Genomic DNA, 23228 nt, shown 5'->3' with positions numbered 1-23228 from the left:
CAGCCAATTCCATATACCAGACCATACCGTTTCAACCCAGCCAATTCCATATACCAGACCATACCGTTTCAACACAGCTGATTCCATACACCAGACCATGCTGATTCCATACACCAGACCATGCTGATTCCATACACCAGACCATGCTGATTCCATACACCAGACCGTTTCAACACAGCTGATTCCATACACCAGACCATACCGTTTCAACACAGCTGATTCCATACACCAGACCATGCTGATTCCATACACCAGACCATGCTGATTCCATACACCAGACCATGCTGATTCCATACACCAGACCATGCTGATTCCATACACCAGACCGTTTCAACACAGCTGCTTCCATATACCAGACCATGCTGATTCCATACACCAGACCGTTTCAACACAGCTGCTTCCATATACCAGACCATGCTGATTCCATATACCAGACCGTTTCAACACAGCTGATTTCATATACCAGACCATAGCGTTTCAACAAAGCTGATTTCATATACCAGACTATACCGTTTCAACACAGCTCCATGCAGAACAGAAGAGACAGAAATGTAACGTCGCTCACCCTCTTGCTGCTGTTGCTTATGCTTAGTAGACGCGTTGAACAACGCAGTTCTGTCTGGACGTCTGTCTTTCTCACCTCCGTTGTGCGTGTTTCGAGCGGAGTTCTGTATTTACCGGTACTTACATGCCACGCCCCCCCGCACTGCATTGACGATCTGATTGGCTATTCCGACTCCCACCGCGTGTTGCGTTCATTTTCACTAGCGCGCTCCAGCCCGCATCTTGTTTCCACCCAGAATGCACCGTGTCCCGGGTGAGAGACGGGCATGAAGGTGATTTATCCCGAACTGATACAATTATGATCAGCTGGGAAAAAGGTGGTAGAAAGACAGGCAGGCAGACAGACCTTGTCAGGCAGAGGGGACGGACAGACAGGCAGGGAGGCAAACAAATCAAATGTTATTTGTCACATGCACCGAATACAACAGGTGTAAACCTTACAGTGAAATACTTACTTAAGATGCATACATTCAGAGGGACTGATACAGATTTCTAGATATAGTTTGTCTGTCTGAAGATACTTCTCTTATCATTCTACAGGTCTATAATACAACATGGTGGCTACTGGATGGATGGTACAGATGTCTTGTCTCTGCAGAACAAACCAGCATCAGATTCCTTAACAGACTATAAACCATAACCCCACACTAACAGTAGTGATCTATATGTCTGTCATAACTTTTAACGATGTCCTGTGATATGTTGTACATATGTGAAGTGTTGTTTGTCCTGTGCATGTTGCTGAAACAGGGAAACAGAGACTGTTGCTACAGTAGAAGGCAGACTTTATTGAAAGAGCTGAAACATTAAAAGTGACCAACTGGAGAAACAATCCCATCATCCTCATAACTTACTGAGGAAACCTTAAAAAACATGACCCTCCCTCAGTCCCCCACATCGCTCCCTCCTCCCATACCACCCCCACCCCCCCGGCCACCTCGATCCCTCCTCCCAGACTCCTCTAGTTACCGCTCTCCTTACGCGCGCGCCTCCATCCTGAGACTCCTGGTTTTGCTCCCAGCTTTGAGCTCCTCTTTTAAACCCAAAAAACTACTGGATCCCAGGCGGGTGCTGGAGGTTCCACATGGGCAAAAAAATACTAAAAACTGAATTTAGTGTGTTTTAGAGCCAATTGAGTAAGGTCTAGTTTATAGGTTCCAGTGGACTGGGGCCGGGGTCCCGATCCGGGTTTCCTTTCTCTCCATCATTAATCCTAATCCTGAATCCTGCTCTGATCCTGATGGTCTGATTGGCTCCGGGATGGGGAGACAGAGAGCCCTCCTCCAATCACAGCCCTCCTTGAGACAGATCCCAAAACCAACAGAGAGGGAAGGAGTAACAGGTTAGAATCACTCCGCCTGATACAGCAAACGCCACACTATAAACAGACTGTCAGCTATGAAAAAAGACTTGCCTGATTTTAAAAACAAGTTATCTGACTGAACCAAGACTAGAGAAAATACAACCAACCAATCAGTGATGCCATTACGGACACACTATTTTATAGTAAATATTTAGTATATATAAAAAATAAAATGATACAAAACTGTCACCAGTGTGGATGAAAAGGAGACATGCTATGCTCTGACAAGCAAGTGTATAGAAAACCAGAGGAAGGAGAGGAGAGAGAGGAGGGGGACCCAAGGAAGGAGAGGAGGGGACCCAAGGAAGGAGAGGAGAGAGAGGTGGGGACCCAAGGAAGGAGAGGAGAGAGGGGAGGACCCAAGGAAGGAGAGGAGAGAGGGGGGGACCCAAGGAAGGAGAGGAGAGAGGGGGGGACCCAAGGAAGGAGAGGAGAGAGGGGGGGACCCAAGGAAGGAGAGGAGAGAGGGGGGGACCCAAGGAAGGAGAGACAGGAGGGACCCAAGGAAGGAGAGGGGGGACCGAAGGAAGGAGAGGAGAGGAAGGGGACCCAAGGAAGGAGAGAGGGAGGGACCCAAGGAAGGAGAGAAAGGGGGGACCCAAGGAAGGAGAGGGGGGGACCGAAGGAAGGAGAGGGGGGGCGACCCAAGGAGAGAGGGGGCTACCCAAGGAAGGAGAGGAGAGGGGGCGACCCAAGGAAGGAGAGGAGAGGGGGCGACCCAAGGAAGGAGAGAGAGGGGGGGACCCAAGGAAGGAGAGGAGAGGGACCCAAGGAAGGGGGAGAGAGGGGGGGACCCAAGGGGAGAGAGAGGGGGACCCAAGGAAGGGGGGGGACCAAGGAAGGAGAGGGGGACCCAAGGAAGGAGAGGAGAGGGGGGGGGGCAAGGAAGGAGAGAGGGGGACCAAAGGAAGGAGAGGAGGACCAAAGGCAGGAGAGGAGAGAGAGGGGGGGACCAAAGGAAGGAGAGGAGAGAGAGGAGACCCAAGGAAGGAGAGGAGGGGGGGGCCCAAGGAAGGAGAGGACCCAAGGAAGGAGAGGAGAGGGGGCCCAAGGAAGGAGAGGACCCAAGGAAGGAGAGGAGAGGGGGGGGGCCCAAGGAAGGAGAGGAGAGAAGGAAGGAGAGGGAAGGGCAAAAGCTAAACTTGTGTATTGAGTTTACAGTAAAGTACAGGCTGCCGTTTTAAAACATTTATTAACAGTTATAACTGGATCATAAAAATAAACAGGTCGGAAAGCTATTTGGGTGAAAGACTGTCGTCATCGCATTGGCTGGTTATTTGACTCCTCATCCTCCTGTTAATGCTAATATAAACTGTTTCCTGTTTCCGAGCCAATTCAGACTCTGTTCCTGTGTCCCAAAAGCCTATCAGAACACAATCAAACCATCCCTCCATCAACACAAAAGAAAAAACCTCCCTCTTTCCCATTTCCACCCCATCCCTCCACACAGCATGACACCTTCCCTTCCCCCCCAGCAGCCATAACACCAAGACAAAGAGAGTGGGGAGCGGGAGAGAGAGAAGAGATAGGAGGGGGACAAGGAGATGGGAGTGCAGGACTGTAAAGAGACAGGAGGCAGATGGAGGAGGGGGTGGGGCAGATACAAAAGAGAACAGAGATCATGAATAAAACAAAAATATAATAACATCTGTGGCAAACTAGACCAAAAACAAGGGGATGAAAGAACAGAGGGAGGGGAAGAAGAACAAGAAGAGGAAGGCGAGGCAAGAGGAACAGCAGAACGGTAGAATGATGTAACACATTAGAAGATCCACCGGAGGGCGTCTGTCTTGAGTCTCCTGGTCTGATGATCTCACATCCCTCTCCCTGGGCTGGGGTCTGCTGGGCTGGGGTTCCTGGAGGTGTGTGTGTATCTAGGTGCGGGAGCGGGAGCGTGAGTGTCGTGGCGAGTAGCGTGGAGAGGCCCGGCTGCGTCGCGGCGGTGAGAAGCTGCGTGAGCGGCTGTTGCTACGCCCGTTGCTACGGCTACGAGAGCGGGAGCGTCCGTAACTGGGGCTGCGAGGTCCATCCACCTTCACACGCACGTAGGCAGTCTCTCCCTACACACACACACACACAGAGGGGAGAGAAAGTTGCCCGAGACGCACATCCCAGTGTACAGTTCTAGTTTTGAAAATGTGTTTTAGAACTGATGCCCAACTGAGCTACTCAATGCATCCTCAATGAGCGCTGAAGAAGATTTTATACAGTGGCTTGGAAATACAATAACATTTCACAACAAGGCAAATCATTATACTGAACAAAAATATAAACGCAACATGTAAAGTGTTGGTCCCATGTTTCATGAGCTGAAATTAAAGATCCCAGAAATGTTCCATAGGCACAAAAAGCTTATTTCTCACAAATCTGTTAGTGAGCATTTCTCCTTCGCCAAGATAATCCATCCACCGGACAGGTGTGGCATATCAAGAAGCTGATTAAACGGCATGATCATTACATAGGTGCACCTTGTGCTGGGGGACAATAAAAGGCCACTGTAAAATGTGCAGTTTTGTCACAACACAACATCACAGATGTCTCAAGTTGAGGGAGCGTACAATTGGCATGCTGACTACAGGAATGTCAACCAGAGCTGTTACCAGAGAATTTTTGTTCATTTCTCCAACATATTTTTAGAGAATTTGGCAGTACGTCCAACCGGCCTCACAACCGCACCAGCCCTTTCACGTCCAGCTTCTTCACCTGTGGGATCGTCAGACCAGCCACAAGGACAGCTGATGAAACAGAGGAGTATTTGGTCTGTAATAAAGCCCTTTTGTGGGTTGAAAAACTCACTGATAAACAGGGCCAGCCCCCCCCAGCCCACCCATGGCTACGCTCCTGCCCAGTCATGTGAAATCCATAGATTAAGGCCTAATTTATTTATTTAAATTGACTGATTTCCTGATATGAACTGTCACTCAGTAAAATCATTGAAACTGTTTCGTTTATATATTTTTGTTTAGAAAAAAGTATGAACATTTTTTGTCATAATTTTGATGTTGCCAGATTGACTTGATATGGAGAATAACATTAGCTAGCTAGCTCAGATTTTTGGGGAAAATGTAAATATGTCATGCCAGTGTTATGATCATATTATGATCATATTATAAACAGGTTATGACAAGCTGTTAACCGTTATGACATGGTTATAACAGTGTTATGATGCTGGGTGTCAAGTAAAGTGTTACCCAAATGCAATATAGGTTTGTGTTTCTTGCAGTCAATTTACAGACTACAAAATGATTTGTAATTTGTTGATGATCCCTGACTTAGAGAACAGGATGCCTTCTGGGACACAGACCCAGTCTTATTCCTTGGATTCCAGACCAACCCGACCTCTAACCCTTGACCTACCTCGTGGGAGCGGAACTTGGTGTTGTCCAGCTTGCGGACAGCGTAGGTCATGTCCTCCTTGCGTACGAACTCCACCACGCCGGTACCGTCCCGGAACACGTCAGCGTAACATACATCACCTGCCTCGCGCATGTGGTCCTTTAGGTCCTGCCAGCTACCACTAGAGGGGAGACCTGGAGAGGGAGGAGGAGGTGGTAGAGGGGCAACACAGTAAAGAAAGGAGGAGACCTGGAGAGGGAGGAGGAGGTGGTAGAGGGGCAACACAGTAAAGAAAGGAGGAGACCTGGAGAGGGAGGAGAAGGTGGTAGAGGGGCAACACAGTAAAGAAAGGAGGAGACCTGGAGAGGGAGGAGAAGGTGGTAGAGGGGCAACACAGTAAAGACAGGAGGAGACCTGGAGAGGACAGCACAGTAAAGGCAGGAGGAGTCCTGGAGAGGAGGACAGCACAGTAAAGGCAGGAGGAGTCCTGGAGAGGAGGGAGGAGGACAGCACAGTAAAGACGGGGTCCTGCCAGCTACCGCTAGGGGAGAGACCACCATGCAGACAGTCGAACCAGACACAAACACAGAGCTAAGCCACACACTGACCGGAGACGATGACCCGGTACTCAGAGCGTCGTGATGGAGGTCCATATCTTCCTCTGGGTCCTCCACCGTCACCCCCGCCCCTTCCACCGCCCATCCCCCCTCTCCCCCCGCCACGACCACTACGGGGGAACTCCACCCGGAGACGGTAACCATCGTAGTCATAACCATCACGACCGTGCACCGCATCATCAGCATCCCTGGGACACACACACAAATAGATAGACACACACAGACACAGTTAGGTTGAGATTGTTCCACAGTTAGCTACTTCCCTCTGCCTGCACCGTAAGCTCCTCTGAACAGGACGTTCCACAGGTGTTGAATATAGCATCGGTTGAGCAGCAGTGTTCTTCTGCTTTACTCTGTGGACCGGACCAGTAGGTGACCAGTTTACCACCAGTCTCTCTGTGGACCGGACCAGTAGGTGACCAGTTTACCACCAGTCTCTCTGTGGACCGGACCAGTAGGAGACCAGTTTACCACCAGTCTCTCTGTGGACCGGACCAGTAGGTGACCAGTTTACCACCAGTCTCTCTGTGGACCGGACCAGTAGGAGACCAGTTTACCACCAGTCTCTCTGTGGACCGGACCAGTAGGAGACCAGTTTACCACCAGTCTCTCTGTGGACCGGACCAGTAGGTGGTGGGCCAATGCCCAAAAACGTGAAGTTGATTTTTTGTACATGACAGTAAAACATTCTTATGATGACTATAACATTTGTTGGCACCTTAAATCTCTGCCAGTGAATTCAACTGTTGAAACATGTTTTGGTATGATTATGTGTGTCTCATTTCAAGTAACTAGCTGCAGGCTTAAAGAAACATCAAATCATATGCTTTGCATGGAAACCCAAATAAAAGCATGTACAGAGCATTCGGGAAGTATTCAGACATGTTCCCCTTTTCCACATTGTTACGTTACAGCCTTATTCTAAAATTGATCAAATAAAACATGTTCCTCATCATACTACACACCATACACGCCATAATGACATCACCACACCCCATAATGACATCACCACACCCCGTAATGACATCACCATACCCCGTAATGACATCACCATACCCCGTAATGACATCACCATACCCCGTAATGACATCACCACACCCCGTAATGACATCACCATACACCCCGTAATGACATCACCACACCCCATAATGACATCACCACACCCCATAATGACATCACCACACCCCATAATGACATCACCACACCCCATAATGACATCACCACACCCCATAATGACATCACCACACCCCATAATGACATCACCACACCCCATAATGACCTCACCACACCCCATAATGACCTCACCACACCCCATAATGACATCACCATACCCCATAATGACATCACCACACCCCATAATGACCTCACCACACCCCATAATGACATCACCACACCCCATAATGACCTCACCACACCCCATAATGACATCACCATACCCCATAAACAGGTTTTTTAGAAATGTTTGCAAACTAATAAAACCTGCAAAACAGAAACACCTTATTTAGATAAGTATTCAGACCCTTTTCTATGAGACTTGAAATTGAGCTCAGGTGCATCCTGTTTCCATTGGTCATCCTTGAGATGGTTCTGCAACTTGGAGTCCACCTGTGGTAAATTCAATTGGTTGGACATGATTTGGAAAAGCACACACCCGTCTATAAAAGGGCCCACAGTTGACAGTTTAAATTTGCAAAAATCTAATAACCTGTTTTTCACTTTGTCATTATGGGGTAGTGTGTGTAGATTGATGAAAATGTTTTATTTGATCAATTTTAGAATAAGGCTGTAACGCAACAAAATGTGGTAAAAGAGAAATCTGTACCCCTACAAATCAGCCGGGCTAGACAATCTGGACCCTCTCTTTCTAAAATTATCTGCCGAAATTGTTGCAAGCCCTATTACTAGCCTGTTCAACCTCTCTTTCGTATCGTCTGAGATTCCAGAAGATTGGAAAGCTGTCGTGGTCATCCCCCTCTTCGAATGGGGAGACACTAGACCCAAAATGCTACAGACCTATATCTATCCTACCCTGCATCTCTAAGGTCTTCGAAAGCCAAGTTAACAAACAGATTACTGACCATTTTGAATCACATCGTACCTTCTCCGCTATGCAATCTGGTTTCCGAGCTGGTCATGGGTGCACCTCAGCGACGCTCAAGGTCCTTAACGATATCATAACCGAATACTGTGCAGCTGTATTCATCGACCTGGCCAAGGCTTTCGACTCTGTCAAGTCACCACATTCTTATTGGCAGACTCAACAGCCTTGGTTTCTCAAATGATTGCCTCATCTGGTTCACCAACTACTTCTCTGATAGAGTCCAGTGTGTCAAATCGGAGGGCCTGTTGTCCGGACCTCTGGCAGTCTCTATGGGGGTGCCACAGGGTTCAATTCTCGGGCCGACTCTCTTCTCTGTATATATCAATGATGTCGCTCTTGCTGCTGGTGATTCTCTGATCCACCTCTACGCAGGCGACACCATTCTGTATACTTCTGGACCCTCCTTGGACACTGTGTTAACTAACCTCCAGACGAGCTTCAATGTCATACAACACTCCTTCCGTGGCCTTCAACTGCTCTTAAAACGCAAATAAAACTAAATGCATGGTATTCAACCGATCATTGCCCAGCCATCCAGCATCACTACTGTGGACGGCTCTGACTTAGAATACGTGGATAACTACAAATACCTAGGTGTCTGGCTAGACTGCAAACTCTCCTTCCAGACTCACATTAAGCATCTCCAATCCAAAATTAAATCTAGAATTGGCTTCCTATTTCGCAACAAAGCTTCCTTCACTCATGCTGCCAAACATACCCTCGTAAAACTGTCTATTCAACTGATCCTTGACTTCGGTGATGTCATCTATAAAGTAGCCTCCAACACTCTACTCAGCAAACTGGATGCAGTCTATCACAGTGCTAATTGTTTTGCCACTAAAGCCCCAAACACTACTCACCACTGCGACCTATACGCTCTCGTTGGCTGGCCCTCACTTCATACTCGTCGCCAAACCCACTGGCTACAGGTTATCTACAAGTCTCTGCTAGGTAAAGCTCCGCCCTATCTCAGCTCGCTGGTCACCATAGCAGTACCCACTCGTAGCATGCACTCCAGCAGGTATATCTCACTGGTCACCCCCAAAGCCAATTTCTCGTATGGTCGCCTTTCCTTCCAGTTCTCTGCTGCCACTGACTGGAACGAACTGCAAAACAAAATCACTGAAGCTGGAGATTCCCATCTCCCTCACTAACTTTAAGAACCAGCTGTCAGAGCAGCTCAGATCACTGCACCTGTTCATAGCCTATCTACCTCACCCCCATACTGTATTAATTTATTTTGCTCCCCAGTATCTCTACTTGCACATCCATCTTCTGCACATCTACCATTCCAGTGTTTAATTGCCATACTGTAATTACTTCGCCACCATGGCCTATTTATTGCCTTAACTCCCTTATTTGAGCTAATTTGCACTCTTTTTTTCTATTGTATTATTGACTGTATGTTTTGTTTATTCCATGTGTAACTCTGTTGTCGTTTGTATCAAACTGCTATGCTTTATCTTGGCCAGGTCGCAGTTACAAATGAGAACTTGTTCTCGACCAGCTAACCTGGTTAAATAAAGGTGGGAAAAAACGAAAAAAAGAAGTGGTCTGAAAACTTTCCGAATGCACTGTTTTAAGTGGTTTAAATATTAACTTTCCTACTAACCTTCGAAGGTTGACAGTACTAAAACCTTGCCAATCCATTCATTACTAGGTTCCATACTGACAAGGTTTATTCCACTGACTTAGACATGTTTTCCATACTGTACATTGCATGCACACACAGTACCAGTCAAAAGCAAGGACACACCAACTCCACACCTGTTAAACAAATCAAAATATATTTTATATTTCAGAGAAAAAGTCTGCTGCACTGCAGGATGTTGCCAGGATGAGGCCAACAACGCTGCCCGGGGACCATCCGTTGGGGGCCAAAAACGCTGCCCGGGACACCATCCGTTGGGGGCCAAAAACGCTGCCCGGGAGACCATCCGTTGGGGGCCAACAACGCTGCCCGGGAGATCATCCGTTGGGGGCCAACAACGCTGCCCGGGAGACCATCCGTTGGGGGCCAACAACGCTGCCCGGGAGACCATCCGTTGGGGGCCAACAACGCTGCCCGGGAGATCATCCGTTGGGGGCCAACAACGCTGCCCGGGAGACCATCCGTTGGGGGCCAACAACGCTGCCCGGGAGACCATCCGTTGGGGGCCAACAACGCTGCCCGGGACACCATCCGTTGGGGGCCAACAACGCTGCCCGGGACACCATCCGTTGGGGGCCAACAACGCTGCCCGGGACACCATCCGTTGGGGGCCAACAACGCTGCCCGGGACACCATCCGTTGGGGACCAACAACGCTGCCCGGGACACCATCCGTGGGGACCAACAACGCTGCCCGGGACACCATCCGTTGGGGGCCAACAACGCTGCCCGGGACACCATCCGTTGGGGGCCAACAACGCTGCCCGGGACACCATCCGTTGGGGGCCAACAACGCTGCCCGGGAGACCATCCGTTGGGGGCCAACAACGCTGCCCGGGGACCATCCGTTGGGGGCCAACAACGCTGCCCGGGGACCATCCGTTGGGGGCCAAAAACGCTGCCCGGGGACCATCCGTTGGGGGCCAAAAACGCTGCCCGGGGACCATCCGTTGGGGGCCAACAACGCTGCCCGGGGACCATCCGTTGGGGGCCAACAACGCTGCCCGGGACACCATCCGTTGGGGGCCAACAACGCTGCCCGGGACACCATCCGTTGGGGGGCAACAACGCTGCCCGGGAGACCATCTGTTGGGGGCCAACAACGTTGCCCGGGAGACCATCCGTTTTCGGGACACCTTCACCTCCTACTTCTCCAAGGAGGGTGTTGTTCCCCGGCAACAACTTGTGCCATAGACAACACTATGTAAAACGAAAGGTTTCTTTAAACTAACATTGATTCTGTAACCATTACCCTCAGCAAACATTCTATGGGTGTGGAACCTGACGGCTGCTTTTTTGACAATGATCACGCTTTTCATGGATGGGAGTACTTTTTTTTATATAGTTTTTTTTAAAGCTTGTCCTCATCCAGACAGGCCTGGGTGGGTGGTGGTGACGGTGGACCATCGATGCCTTACTTGCTACTACAAGCTCTTCTCAAAAAGAGTCATTGGTTTCTTTACAGAGGCTTGTGGCTCAGTACTGGGAGGGAGCACTGAGTTGCTTGTGGTTGACCACTTCCATCACTATCTTCTCTCTGATGCTTCTCCTCAGTCTCTCCCGCATTTTCTCTTTGCCACTCCTCCTCCTTTTCCTCCTGCAGCTGCTACTTCTCTTCCTGCCGTTCCTACTGCTGCTACTTCTCCTCTTCCTGCCGCTGCTGCTCCTCCTCCTCCTCCTCTTCCTGCTGCTGCTCCTCCTCTTCCTGCCGCTGCTACTTCTCTCCCTGTCCTTCTCCTGGAGCTCCATGGCTGTCAGTTGCTCCCCTTACCCCTTCAGGTGTGGCAGGACTCAAGAAAGGGGTTGAGGAAACTCATGACAGCCATGAAGCGCCATGACCGGTGTTGCACTGCTCCTGCCCCACTCCTCAACTCCTTCTCCTCCTTTCTTTCCTTGACAAAGGTGTCTCTGAGGTTCTTCCACTTTCTCCTACAAAATTCCTCTAATGAAAACTGGTGAAAAACACAATTCATTAAATGTCGCTATAACATTATCAAATTGTATTTACTGTATATTTTACCAGGTGCATTATATGATCTAAATTAATCTTATTATGGTAATAGATTGATCATATGTTCTCACAGAAGAATGAAATGTAAATGCATGGTGATATCTGAAACTCATTAATGGCATGTAACACAGAGAATAGACTACATGATCAGTGAATATATTATATAGACTACAATGTGGGGAACTCATGCTTGGTAACAACTACATGTAGTTATATACGACTTGCATCCTTGGCACCATAAAATTACATTATATTCTACTCAATCCATAGGCTTCATTGACGCCATTCAGTGTCTTGAAGTCAATAAAATCGGCTATGCTAGCTGAAGTTTATAGCTAGTTAGCTTGCCAGCCATCTAGCTAGACAGCTAGCTAATATTGACATTATATTTAACATTGACATAAACATGATGTTTTATGGAACCCACCAGGGACACCAAAGACTTCTGCCACATTCCTCCACACTGCATTCCGTTTGTGTCTCTACAGATAAAAAGGTGCCACCAGAGTTCTGGGAACCCCATCACAGCAATAATCCATTTCTCATCCATTGCTCTTGTTAAAGCTAGCGATGGACACACATTGAAATAACGTAATGTTGATTGATGAAACTAAACTTTATATTTTTAACAGAACGGAATACATTCTAGCAGGACCCCTACGCCAACCACTGTGGTTGGTTATCGCCCAGCGTTAAAGCTACCAAGCGAGCTGGCCTAATGTATGCTAATCAGCTAGCATTTTAAAATAGAGATTGTCAATTTACTTAATGACCAAAAAACATGCATAATCATTTGTCTCTACATTAACATATTCCTCTCAACTGTACATTTTTTTGCATGATCGGTATGACGTTATAATTACTTACATTTGCTTCCATCCCAGTATTGTTGCCGGACATCTTTGCTGAATAAAGTCTCGAGCCTTGGATCCAATCAGTGGCGTAGCTTCAGCAGGTGCTCCCACACCAGGGCTCGCGACGTACATGGGCCCGGATCTGTGGAGCCGCGGGTCCCCTATGTAATTTGAATACCTCCCCACCATGCCCAAGTATTAATTGTTGACACGGGTCAATCACGTCTACGATTTGACCAGAAAGCATTTATTTAACCTAGGCTATATGATAAATGATCCCACTGATGGTTTCACCATCAAAATGTGTTTTCTGTCACTACATAAGTCAGTATGATATTTTAGTGTATTGATGACAATAAATCAAATTAATTTGCTAAAGAAATCATAATATTCAATAGTTTCAATACCATGTTAAGATAATGAAATGCATTCTGGAATTCATTGTGCAAATACTCTCCAAAATGTTATTGTTTCTGTCATCGTTTTAAGCAATAGTTGAGCTAGCTATCAAGAGACAACGGCCGGGGGAAAAAAAGAGAGAAAGTCGAGAATAGAAAATTACTGATGTAAAAATCTGCAATGTATCAACATAAAAGTGGCACCCAAAAGAGGAAGGCCAAAAATGAGAAAGCAAAAGTGGTATCAATATTAGTGAAATTAGATTCCTTTTTCAAACGCAGTTCAAGTGCAGCCATTGCTAAAACAAGAAATGTAGCAGGACCAGAAGAGGATGTAGGTTTATCATCGCCAGCAATGTAGCGGGACCAGAAGAGGATGTAGGTTAATCAGCACAAGCAATGAAGAGGGACCAGAAGAGGATGTAGGTTAATTAGCACAAGCAATGTAGCAGGACCAGAAGAGGATGTAGGTTTATCGTCGCCAGCAATGTAGCAGGACCAGAAGAGGATGTAGGTTAATCAGCACAAGCAATGTAGCGGGACCAGAAGAGGATGTAGGTTTATCAGCACCAGCAATGTAATGGGACCAGAAGAGGATGTAGGTTAATCATCGCCAGCAATGTAGCGGGACCAGAAGAGGATGTAGGTTTATCATCACCAGCAGCAGCTTTTAGCGGGTCAAGTGAGCCAAGGCCAAGCTGTTCCATCGTGCCAGAAGAAGCAACTTAGAGGAGGATACAGGTTGTCAGGTATCGGCGGATACAACCCTGAGCACAAGTCAGGCCAGACATCCCCGGGCCGGGTGGGGAGGAAGAGGAGCAGGGAGAGGCTAGAATCGTGACGGCTGAAGAAACAGGTGGAAGTGGGACCGACGGCCTAGTTAATGTAACTTTCACACTTGCATCATGTTATTTGGTGTTCAGAGAGCACTGTGAAAAGCTGGGGCAGGTCAACAGTGAGAATATTGTCAGTATAATTGCACCGCTGTCATTTCACGACCCAGTTCTGAAAGAACTTTTAGAACGACCTGCAGGATCCGTTAGTCCTTAAATCCAAAATGAGCTGATTTATATCTTAGCCGAGCGAGTGAAGTGTGACATTCAGGGAGATGCAGGAAGCCCCATTTTGTTGTATTATTATGGACACCAGACGTATCCAAAGTAGACCAGTTCAGCCGAGTTTATCGCTATGTGAGAGTGATAAGGGATGCAAATAATGTCGCCACAGATCTGACCATCACAGAGTCGTTTCAGGGATTTCTGGAGACTGCTGGCACATCAACACCTGAGCTTCAACATAAAATCCTGGGCAGCATAGAGGATAGCTGGATATTTCTAAATGTCCTGGGCAGCATAAAGGATAGCTGGATATTTCTAAATGTCCTGGGCAGCATAGAGGATAGCTGGATATTTCTAAATGTCCTGGGCAGCATAGAGGATAGCTGGATACAGTGGTTTACGAAAGTATTCACCCCCCTTGGCATTTTTCCTATATTGTTGCCTTACAACCTGGAATTAAAATAGATTTTTGGGGGGTTTGTATCATTTGATTTACACAACATGCCTAGTACTTTGAAGATGTAAAATATTTTTTTTAATTGTGAAACAAACAAGAAATAAGACAAAAAAACAGAACTTGAGCGTGCATAACTTTTCACCCCCTTAGAGTCAATACTTGGTAGAGCCACCTTTTGCAGAAATTACAACTGCAAGTCTCTTGGGGTATGTCTCTATAAGCTTGGCCCATCTTACCACTGGAATTTTGCCCATTCTTCAAGGAAAAACTGCTCCAGCTCCTTCAAGTTGGATGGGTTCCGCTTGTGTACAGCAATCTTTAAGTCATACCACAGATTCTCAATTGGATTGAGACATGACTAGGCCATTCCAAGACATAAATGTTTCCCTTAAACCACTCAAGTGTTAATTTAGCAGTACCCTTAGGGTCCTTGTCCTGCTGAATGGTGAACCTCCACCCCAGTCTCAAATCTCTGAAAGACAAACAGGATTCCTTCAAGAATTTCCTTGTATTTAGCACCATCCATCATTCCTTCAATTCTGACCAGTTTCCCAGTCCCTGCTGGTGAAACATATCCCCACACCATGCTGCTGCCACCACCATGCTTCACTGTGGGGATGGTGTTCTCGTGTGATGAGAGGTGTTGGGTTTGCGTCAGACATAGCATTTTCCTTGATGGCCAAAAAGCTCTATTTTAGTCTCATCTGACCAGAGTACCTTCTTCCATATCTTTGGGGAGTCTCTCATATGTCTTTTGGCAAACACCAAACGTGTTTGCTTATTTTTTTCTTGCCACTCTTCTGTAAAGCCCAGCACTGTGGAGTGTATGGCTTAAAGTGGTCCTGTGGACAGATACTCCAATCTAAACTGTGGAGCTTTGCAGCTCCTTCAGGGTTATCTTTGGTCTCTTTGTTGCCTCTCTGATTAATGCCCTCCTTGCCAGGTCCGTGAGTTTTGGTGGGCGGCCCTCTCTTGGCAGGTTTGTTGTGGTGCCATATTATTTCCATTTTTTAAAGATGGATTTATGATGCTCGTGAGATGTTCAACGTTCCTGATATTTTTTATAACCCAACCCTGATCTATACTTCTCCACAACTTTGCCCCTAACGCGTTTGGAGAGCTCCTTTGTCTTCATAGTGCCGCCGCTTGCTTCGTGGTGTTGCAGACTCTGGGGCCTTTCAGAACAGGTGTATATAAACTGAGATCATGTGACAGATCATGTGACACTTAGATTGCACACAGGTGGACATTATTAGTTAAATAATGTGACTTCTGAAGGTAATTGGTTGCACCAGATCTTATTTAGGGACTTCATAGAAAAGGGGGTGAATACATATGCACGCACCACTTTTCCAGTTATAATTTTTTTAAACAAGTAATTTTTTTCATATCCCTTGACCAATTTGGACTATTTTGTGTATGTCCATTACATGAAATCCAAATAAAAACCCATTTAAATTAAAGATTGTAATGCAACAAAATAGGAAAAACAACAAGGGGGTGAATACCAATGACTAGAACGAATCGCAAAAATCTCTGAAGCTGGAGTCTTATATCTCCCTCTCTAACCTTAAGCATCAGCTGTCTGAGCAGCTTACCGATCACTGTACCTGTACACAGCCAATCTGTTAATAGCCCACCCGACTATCTCATCCCCATATTATTACTTACCCTCTTTGCACCTCAGTATCCCTACTTGCACATCATCATCTGCACATCTATCACTCCAGTATTAATGATAAATTGTAATTATTTTTGCCTCTATGGCCTATGTATTGCCTTACCTCCCTACTCTTCTACATTTGCACACACTGAACACATTTTTTTTTATTTTTCTTTTCTGTTGTGTTATTGACTGTACATTTGTTTATGTGCAACTCTGTGTTCTTGTCGCACTGCTTTGCTTTATCTTTGCCAGGTCCTAGTTGTAAATGAGAACTCGTTCTCAACTGGCCTACCTGGTTAAATGAAGAAAAAAATGTTTTATACTTTTGCAAGGCACTGTATATCAGCAAGCTTCCCTGGCAAATGACTCTATTTCAGGGCCTGTTTTAAGAAGCAAATAGCAAAGCACACTACAGTGAAAGACCTGGCCAAGATGCTCATTGTGGATTACAATTCAGTCACTGCTACATTTGGGGAAGTGGTTACAGCGATGCTCCTTTTTATGACTGCCTGTAATGGGAGCCAGTGCCGAGCACTCCTTTCCCAAACTGAAGGTAATTAAATCATACCTGAGGAGCAGCATGGGACAGGAGAGACTGAGTGGTTTGGCCATTCTGTCCATTGAAAACATCAGGACCATGGAGAGCGGAAGGCCCGTTGAATACCAATCAAATGAGTGATTAAGCTTTTATTTTTTACAGGACATGCTACCCAGACAGCCTATATGAATCAAGCTTTATTGAGATGAATTTACATTTCTTGTCAATCTACGACTATGCCGGATCTGTCTTTGGAAACCATGTTCTGTATATAAGATCAGCGTCAACTCACCATCAGTACGACCAAGAATATATTTTTCGCGACACGGATCCTGTGTTCTGCCTTACAAACAGGACAACGGAATGGATCGCATGCAGCGACCCAAAAAAACAACTCCGAAAAAGAGGGAAACGTGGCGGTCTTCTGGTCAGACTCCGGAGATGGTGCGATGAAAGAAACATACAGGAACTCAAATCCTTCTGTTCACCTGATTTAGAATTCCTCACAATCAAATGTAGACCGCATTATCTACCAAGAGAATTCTCCTCGATTATAATCACAGCCGTATATATCCCCCCCCCCAAGCAGACACATCGATGGCTCTGAACGAACTTTATTTAACTCTTTGCAAACTGGAAACCATTTATCCGGAGGCTGCATTCATTGTTGTTGGGGATTTTAACAAGGCTAATCTGAAAACAAGACTCCCTAAATTTTATCAGCCTATCGATTGCGCAACCAGGGGCGGAAAAACCTTGGATCAATGTTACTCTAACTTCCGCGACGCATATAAGGCCCTGCCCCGCCCCCCTTTCGGAAAAGCTGACCACGACTCCATTTTGCTGATACCAGCCTACAGACAAAAGCTAAAAAAAGAAGCTCCCACGCTGAGGTCTGTCCAACGCTGGTCCGACCAAGCTGACTCCACACTCCAAGACTGCTTCCATCACGTGGACTGGGACATGTTTAGTATTGCGTCAAATAACAACATTGACGAATACGCTGATTCGGTGTGCGAGTTCATTAGAACGTGCGTTGAAGATGTCGTTCCCATAGCAACGGTTAAAACATTCCATAACCAGAAACCTTGGATTGATGGCAGCATTCGCGTGAAACTGAAAGCGCGAACCACTGCTTTCAATCAGGGCAAGGTGTCTGGTAACATGACTGAATACAAACAATGCAGCTATTCCCTCCGTAAGGCTATCAAACAAGCTAAGCGTCAGTACAGAGACAAAGTAGAATCTCAATTCAACGGCTCAGACACAAGAGGCATGTGGCAGGGTCTACAGTCAATCACGGACTACAGGAAGAAATCCAGCCAGTCACGGACCAGGATGTCTTGCTCCCAGGCAGACTAAATAACTTTTTTGCCCGCTTTGAGGACAATACAGTGCCACTGACACTGCCTGCAACGGAAAAATGCGGTCTCTCCTTCACTGCAGCCGAGGTGAGTAAAACATTTAAACGTGTTAACCCTCGCAAGGCTGCAGGCCCAGACGGCATCCCCAGCCGTGCCCTCAGAGCATGCGCAGACCAGCTGGCTGGTGTGTTTACGGACATATTCAATCAATCCCTATACCAGTCTGCTGTTCCCACATGCTTCAAGAGGGCCACCATCGTTCCTGTTCCCAAGAAAGCTAAGGTAACTGAGCTAAACGACTACCGCCCCGTAGCACTCACTTCCGTCATCATGAAGTGCTTTGAGAGACTAGTCAAGGACCATATCACCTCCACCCTACCTGACACCCTAGACCCACTCCAATTTGCTTACCGCTCAAATAGGTCCACAGACGATGCAATCTCAACCACACTGCACACTGCCCTAACCCATCTGGACAAGAGGAATTCCTATGTGAGAATGCTGTTCATCGACTACAGCTCGGCATTCAACACCATAGTACCCTCCAAGCTCGTCATCAAGCTCGAGACCCTGGGTCTCGACCCCGCCCTGTGCAACTGGGTACTGGACTTCCTGACGGGCCGCCCCAGGTGGTGAGGGTAGGTAACAACATCTCCTCCCCGCTGATCCTCAACACTGGGGCCCCACAAGGGTGCGTTCTGAGCCCTCTCCTGTACTCCCTGTTCACCCACGACTGCGTGGCCAAGCACGCCTCCAACTCAATCATCAAGTTTGCGGACGACACAACAGTGGTAGGCTTGATTACCAACAACGACGAGACGGCCTACAGGGAGGAGGTGAGGGCCCTTGGAGTGTGGTGTCAGGAAAATAACCTCACACTCAACGTCAACAAAACTAAGGAGATGATTGTGGACTTCAGGAAACAGCAGAGGGAACACCCCCTATCCACATCGATGGAACAGTAGTGGAGAGAGTAGCAAGTTTTAAGTTCCTCGGCATACACATCACAGACAAACTGAATTGGTCCACTCACACAGACAGCATCGTGAAGAAGGCGCAGCAGCGCCTCTTCAACCTCAGGAGGCTGAAAAAATTTGGCTTGTCACCAAAAGCACTCACAAACTTCTACAGATGCACAATCGAGAGCATCCTGGCGGGCTGTATCACCGCCTGGTACGGCAACTGCTCCGCCCTCAACCGTAAGGCTCTCCAGAGGGTAGTGAGGTCTGCACAACGCATCACCGGGGGCAAACTACCTGCCCTCCAGGACACCTACACCACCCGATGTTACAGGAAGGCCATAAAGATCATCAAGGACATCACCACCCGAGCCACTGCCTGTTCACCCCGCTATCATCCAGAAGGCGAGGTCAGTACAGGTGCATCAAAGCTGGGACCGAGAGACTGAAAAACAGCTTCTATCTCAAGGCCATTGAGTGGCTGCTGCCAACACACTGACACTGACTCAACTCCAGCCACTTTAATAATGGGAATTGATGGGAAATGATGTAAATATATCACTAGCCACTTTAAACAACGCTACCTTATATAATGTTACTTACCCTACATTATTCATCTCATATGCATACGTATATACTGTACTCTATATCATCGACTGCATCCTTATGTAATACATGTATCACTAGCCACTTTAACTATGCCACTTTGTTTACATACCTCATATGTATATACTGTACTCGATACCATCTACTGTATCTTGCCTATGCTGCTCTGTACCATCACTCATTCATATATCCTTATGTACATATTCTTTATCCCCTTACACCGTGTATAAGACAGTAGTTTAGGAATTGTTAGTTAGATTACTTGTTGGTTATTACTGCATTGTCGGAACTAGAAGCACAAGCATTTCGCTACACTCGCATTAACATCTGCTAACCATGTGTATGTGACAAATAAAATTTGATTTGATGTTCTGGTGCAGGGCTGCTGAGCCATTTCATTGTCATCATAGCCAATACATTTAACTAGGCTTTAAGAATAATACTAAACACATACACATCATATACTGTATAAAGGCATGCTGCCATCTAAGCAATCTGTTTGAATGCTCCACTTCATTGATTTGCTGGTGTTTTTGCTACAGGCACTTTTTTTTGCCTCCATGCATAACATCAGGGAACATGTTCTGGGTCATGTACTGGGTCATCTGGGTTTCTGTCAAGAGATAGATCTTTATATTTATGTTTTATAATATAGGCTATTGCCTATTATTAGAAGATAAAATAGGGTGTTTTTTTACCGCTTTGTGCTTTCCGTGGTGCTGATGGATTTACACGGGTTAATTTCTGACCTCCGTCCACGTGCTGCACAGCCTTACCAACAAAATTATTTTAATTTTATGGGAAATATGGGTGGTAATGGGGGCCCGTCATGATAAAGCTACACTACTGGGTCCCATGCTGCCAAATTCGTCATGGGAACCACTCAATGTGATAGGTCATCGCCCAGCGGTATCTGCTGGCGATTTGAATAAAGGGTTCAAGTTTAACCGCCTCCCAAAGGTCCACGGCCCCTCTGCTATTGAACATTAATCGGATGGTTCCCCGCGCATTGCCAGTTAACCTCAGTCTCTAAACACAACACGAGGTAGCTATATTGCTAAAGCACCAGTTCGAGTTTCGTCCCGTAACATGGGATTCTACTGGGACATTTGGCCGATACCAGCAGACTAAACTCAACGATTTACCATCATAAATCATTGAGTTTAATCGGATATAGTAGTGTGATCATTTTCTGTCAGCCCAGTGTCCCAACAGACAGTATGTTTATTGCATGGGCTGATACAGAACCCCTTGTTGTGGGAGGAAACTAGGGCCGTTTACTCTGACATATTAAGTCATTTAGCGACCCACATAACGAACTAACCTTCCCGGTCAGTGGCCCAACACTGTTAACGGCTAGGCAACCTGCCGCCGAGCTGTTAGAGTTGTAAAAGCGGCTAACGTTAGCATCGTTAACTAGCTACCTGGGGTCCTCGAATTCCACGAAAGCGAACGGCGGTCCTCCTCTCCGGTTCTTCAAGTCGATATCCCGGATCGCTCCGTACTTGTAGAAAACGTCCTCCACGTCTTTAGTGCGAATATCAGGCGGCAGGTTACCCACGTAGATCCTACAGTCGTTGTTTCCCGCTGGGCCACGAACCACGCTCCCGCCGCCCGACATATTATCCCCCGACATCCGAAGATTACTACTTACCTAGCTAGCTAACTGAAGAAAAGCCGTGTAACTGTATATAAGAATTGGCTGTATAAATATCAAGCTATCTATTATCTAAATCAATCGTGAACGGCGCACACAGAGTTAGCAAGCTAATTTAGAAATATTCCCGCAACTCTCACTGACTTCTCAAAATGGCGCCGAGATCTCGCGTGTTTTTGGAACCTGCGCGGACTGATAAGGCTCCTGTGTTTGCAAACATTGCCGCAGGAGGGCGATGCGCCCAAGTTGGCTGCTTCTTCTTTGGAGTTTATGGTGGACTGCACACAAAACGGTCTATTGTCGCAATCAACTGGACGGTTTGAAACCCTGTTTTTTTTATCCATACGTAAGTGATACTAACTTCATCCGCCCTAATGAAATTGTACATTGCCAAAACAAACAAAACTCCCACAGGCTCTAGGACCCGAGAGGATGGAACTGCTTTTGCCAATATTCCATGTAACTCCTTTGCTGTGAAATCTTTCAGCGCACGGAACCGCTCAGCAGCAATTACTAGGATTTCTATCTTCCTGGACCTTCTGTCCACCTTGGCAGTGTCATTAATTACCACAGCTATAAATGCCACAACGTCCACCTTCTTAGCTATAAATGCCACAACGTCCACCTTCTTAACCTTTAAAATGTGAGGATCCTGCAGTGTAGGCCTATCAACTTCATCGGACTCGACTCTGGTGCACCATTCAAATCCTCAACCCTTTTCACAGCTGCTGCATATGAAATGCTCTGTACAACCCTTACTTTGGCCACCTCATTCTCTTTTGGAGGAAATTGGTGGCAGAACAAGGGGGAATTATTATAGAACGGCAGCAAAAATAAAGCCTCTATTTGCATGTTGCTTATGAGTATTTTACACATTTTATATTAAGCCCTGCTTAATATGTTTGTGTCGTCGCAAATCAACTGCATCATACTTAACACTAGTAAAATGTCTCTGGCTAACTTTTGCTACACCCTATACAGTATCAATGAGCGTTAGCATTCTAGCAAACAACTGCTGCATCCAAAATAGTTATTTTGCAACGACCACAACCGAATATTATCTTAGCTCATTTACTAAGATGCGGCCTCTGCAGAAGTCAGAGCAAATATACTTTTTTTGCAGAGCTGTTTGTGACGGAAGTGAGTGTGTTTATACAGGACCTCCCGCCCTCATCTGTTATCTAATCACGTCAATGATTGTTACGAAATTTGATGCGCACGGTAATGTGGTGCGGAGCTCAATTTGGCCACCGGAGGCTCCGCAATTGCTTCGTACAATCTATATTGCGCCTCCGACCACACTTTCGGATGAAGCATAAATTGGCTTTTAGTGAAGCGTCTTTCCAAACATAAATACATTAAAAAACAATCCAAACCCTGTTATTACAGTGCAAGAGACGTGTAAGTAAAAACATGAACATTCAACATCACCATGGTGATGGTTACTTCCCCCTGCCGCCAGTGGTTTCAGACTGCTGCAAAGCCTGGTTGTATTCAGTGACATGTATCGTTCTAAACTTTACAGATAGAAATAGAATGGAGAGAGTTCACACAAGTTCTTATTTAACAAACATTTCTGTTCTACACTACACTGCATTCAAATATTCAACCTTTAACATCAGAGGCAGGTACTTCCACTCTTTTGCTGTCCACAGCACCCTATCAGCATAACAGCGCTCAGTTTCCACGTCCCCAGACATGGACGTTTAATACTGAGTTGTATCACAGGGGACCTGACTGGTCGATGTTGATGTAAACACACCAGTACTGACCGTAACTGTGCCAGGAAGACTCCCATCACGTCTGTTTAAATCAACAGGAAGCTCCGTCAGAACCATAATGATCGTTTACATTATACAGATAGTGTAGAGAGAATGAACATGTTGTTCGTCTTGTGTTTTACCATGACATCCCAGCTCAGGGAGTGGAAGGTGTGTTACCATGACGCCCCAGCTCAGGGAGTGGAAGGTGTGCATTACCATGAAGCCTCAGTGAGTGGACTCCCTGAAACTAGCCTTCTACAAACTGT

General features: G+C 46.6%; 1 protein-coding gene across 3 annotated transcripts; it reads right to left on the bottom strand.

Annotated features, from left to right (window-relative positions):
- Positions 1-3100: 3100 nt before the first annotated feature.
- Positions 3101-21376, bottom strand: LOC135551094 (serine/arginine-rich splicing factor 1B-like). 3 transcript variants are annotated; one of them, XM_064982501.1, is made up of 4 exons: positions 20967-21365; positions 5872-6068; positions 5285-5457; positions 3101-3987 (listed from the first exon to the last, which is right to left on the bottom strand). In XM_064982501.1, the coding sequence occupies exons 1-4, from the start codon at positions 21176-21178 to the stop codon at positions 3802-3804; spliced, it is 768 nt and encodes a 255-aa protein (XP_064838573.1). In that variant the 5' UTR covers positions 21179-21365; the 3' UTR covers positions 3101-3801. The 3 variants fall into 3 exon arrangements, with proteins under 3 accessions (XP_064838573.1, XP_064838575.1, XP_064838574.1); XM_064982503.1 differs by lacking the exon at positions 20967-21365 and adding an exon at positions 12510-17155; XM_064982502.1 differs by lacking the exon at positions 3101-3987 and having other exon boundaries at positions 5349-5750; positions 20967-21376.
- Between the last annotated feature and the right edge of the window lie 1852 nt (positions 21377-23228).

The sequence above is a fragment of the Oncorhynchus masou genome, chromosome 12 (assembly GCF_036934945.1).
Source record: "Oncorhynchus masou masou isolate Uvic2021 chromosome 12, UVic_Omas_1.1, whole genome shotgun sequence".
NCBI classification, from domain to species: domain Eukaryota; kingdom Metazoa; phylum Chordata; class Actinopteri; order Salmoniformes; family Salmonidae; genus Oncorhynchus; species Oncorhynchus masou.
Note: the sequence above shows the minus strand (reverse complement) of the source record. Positions and strands in the feature narration are given on the sequence as shown.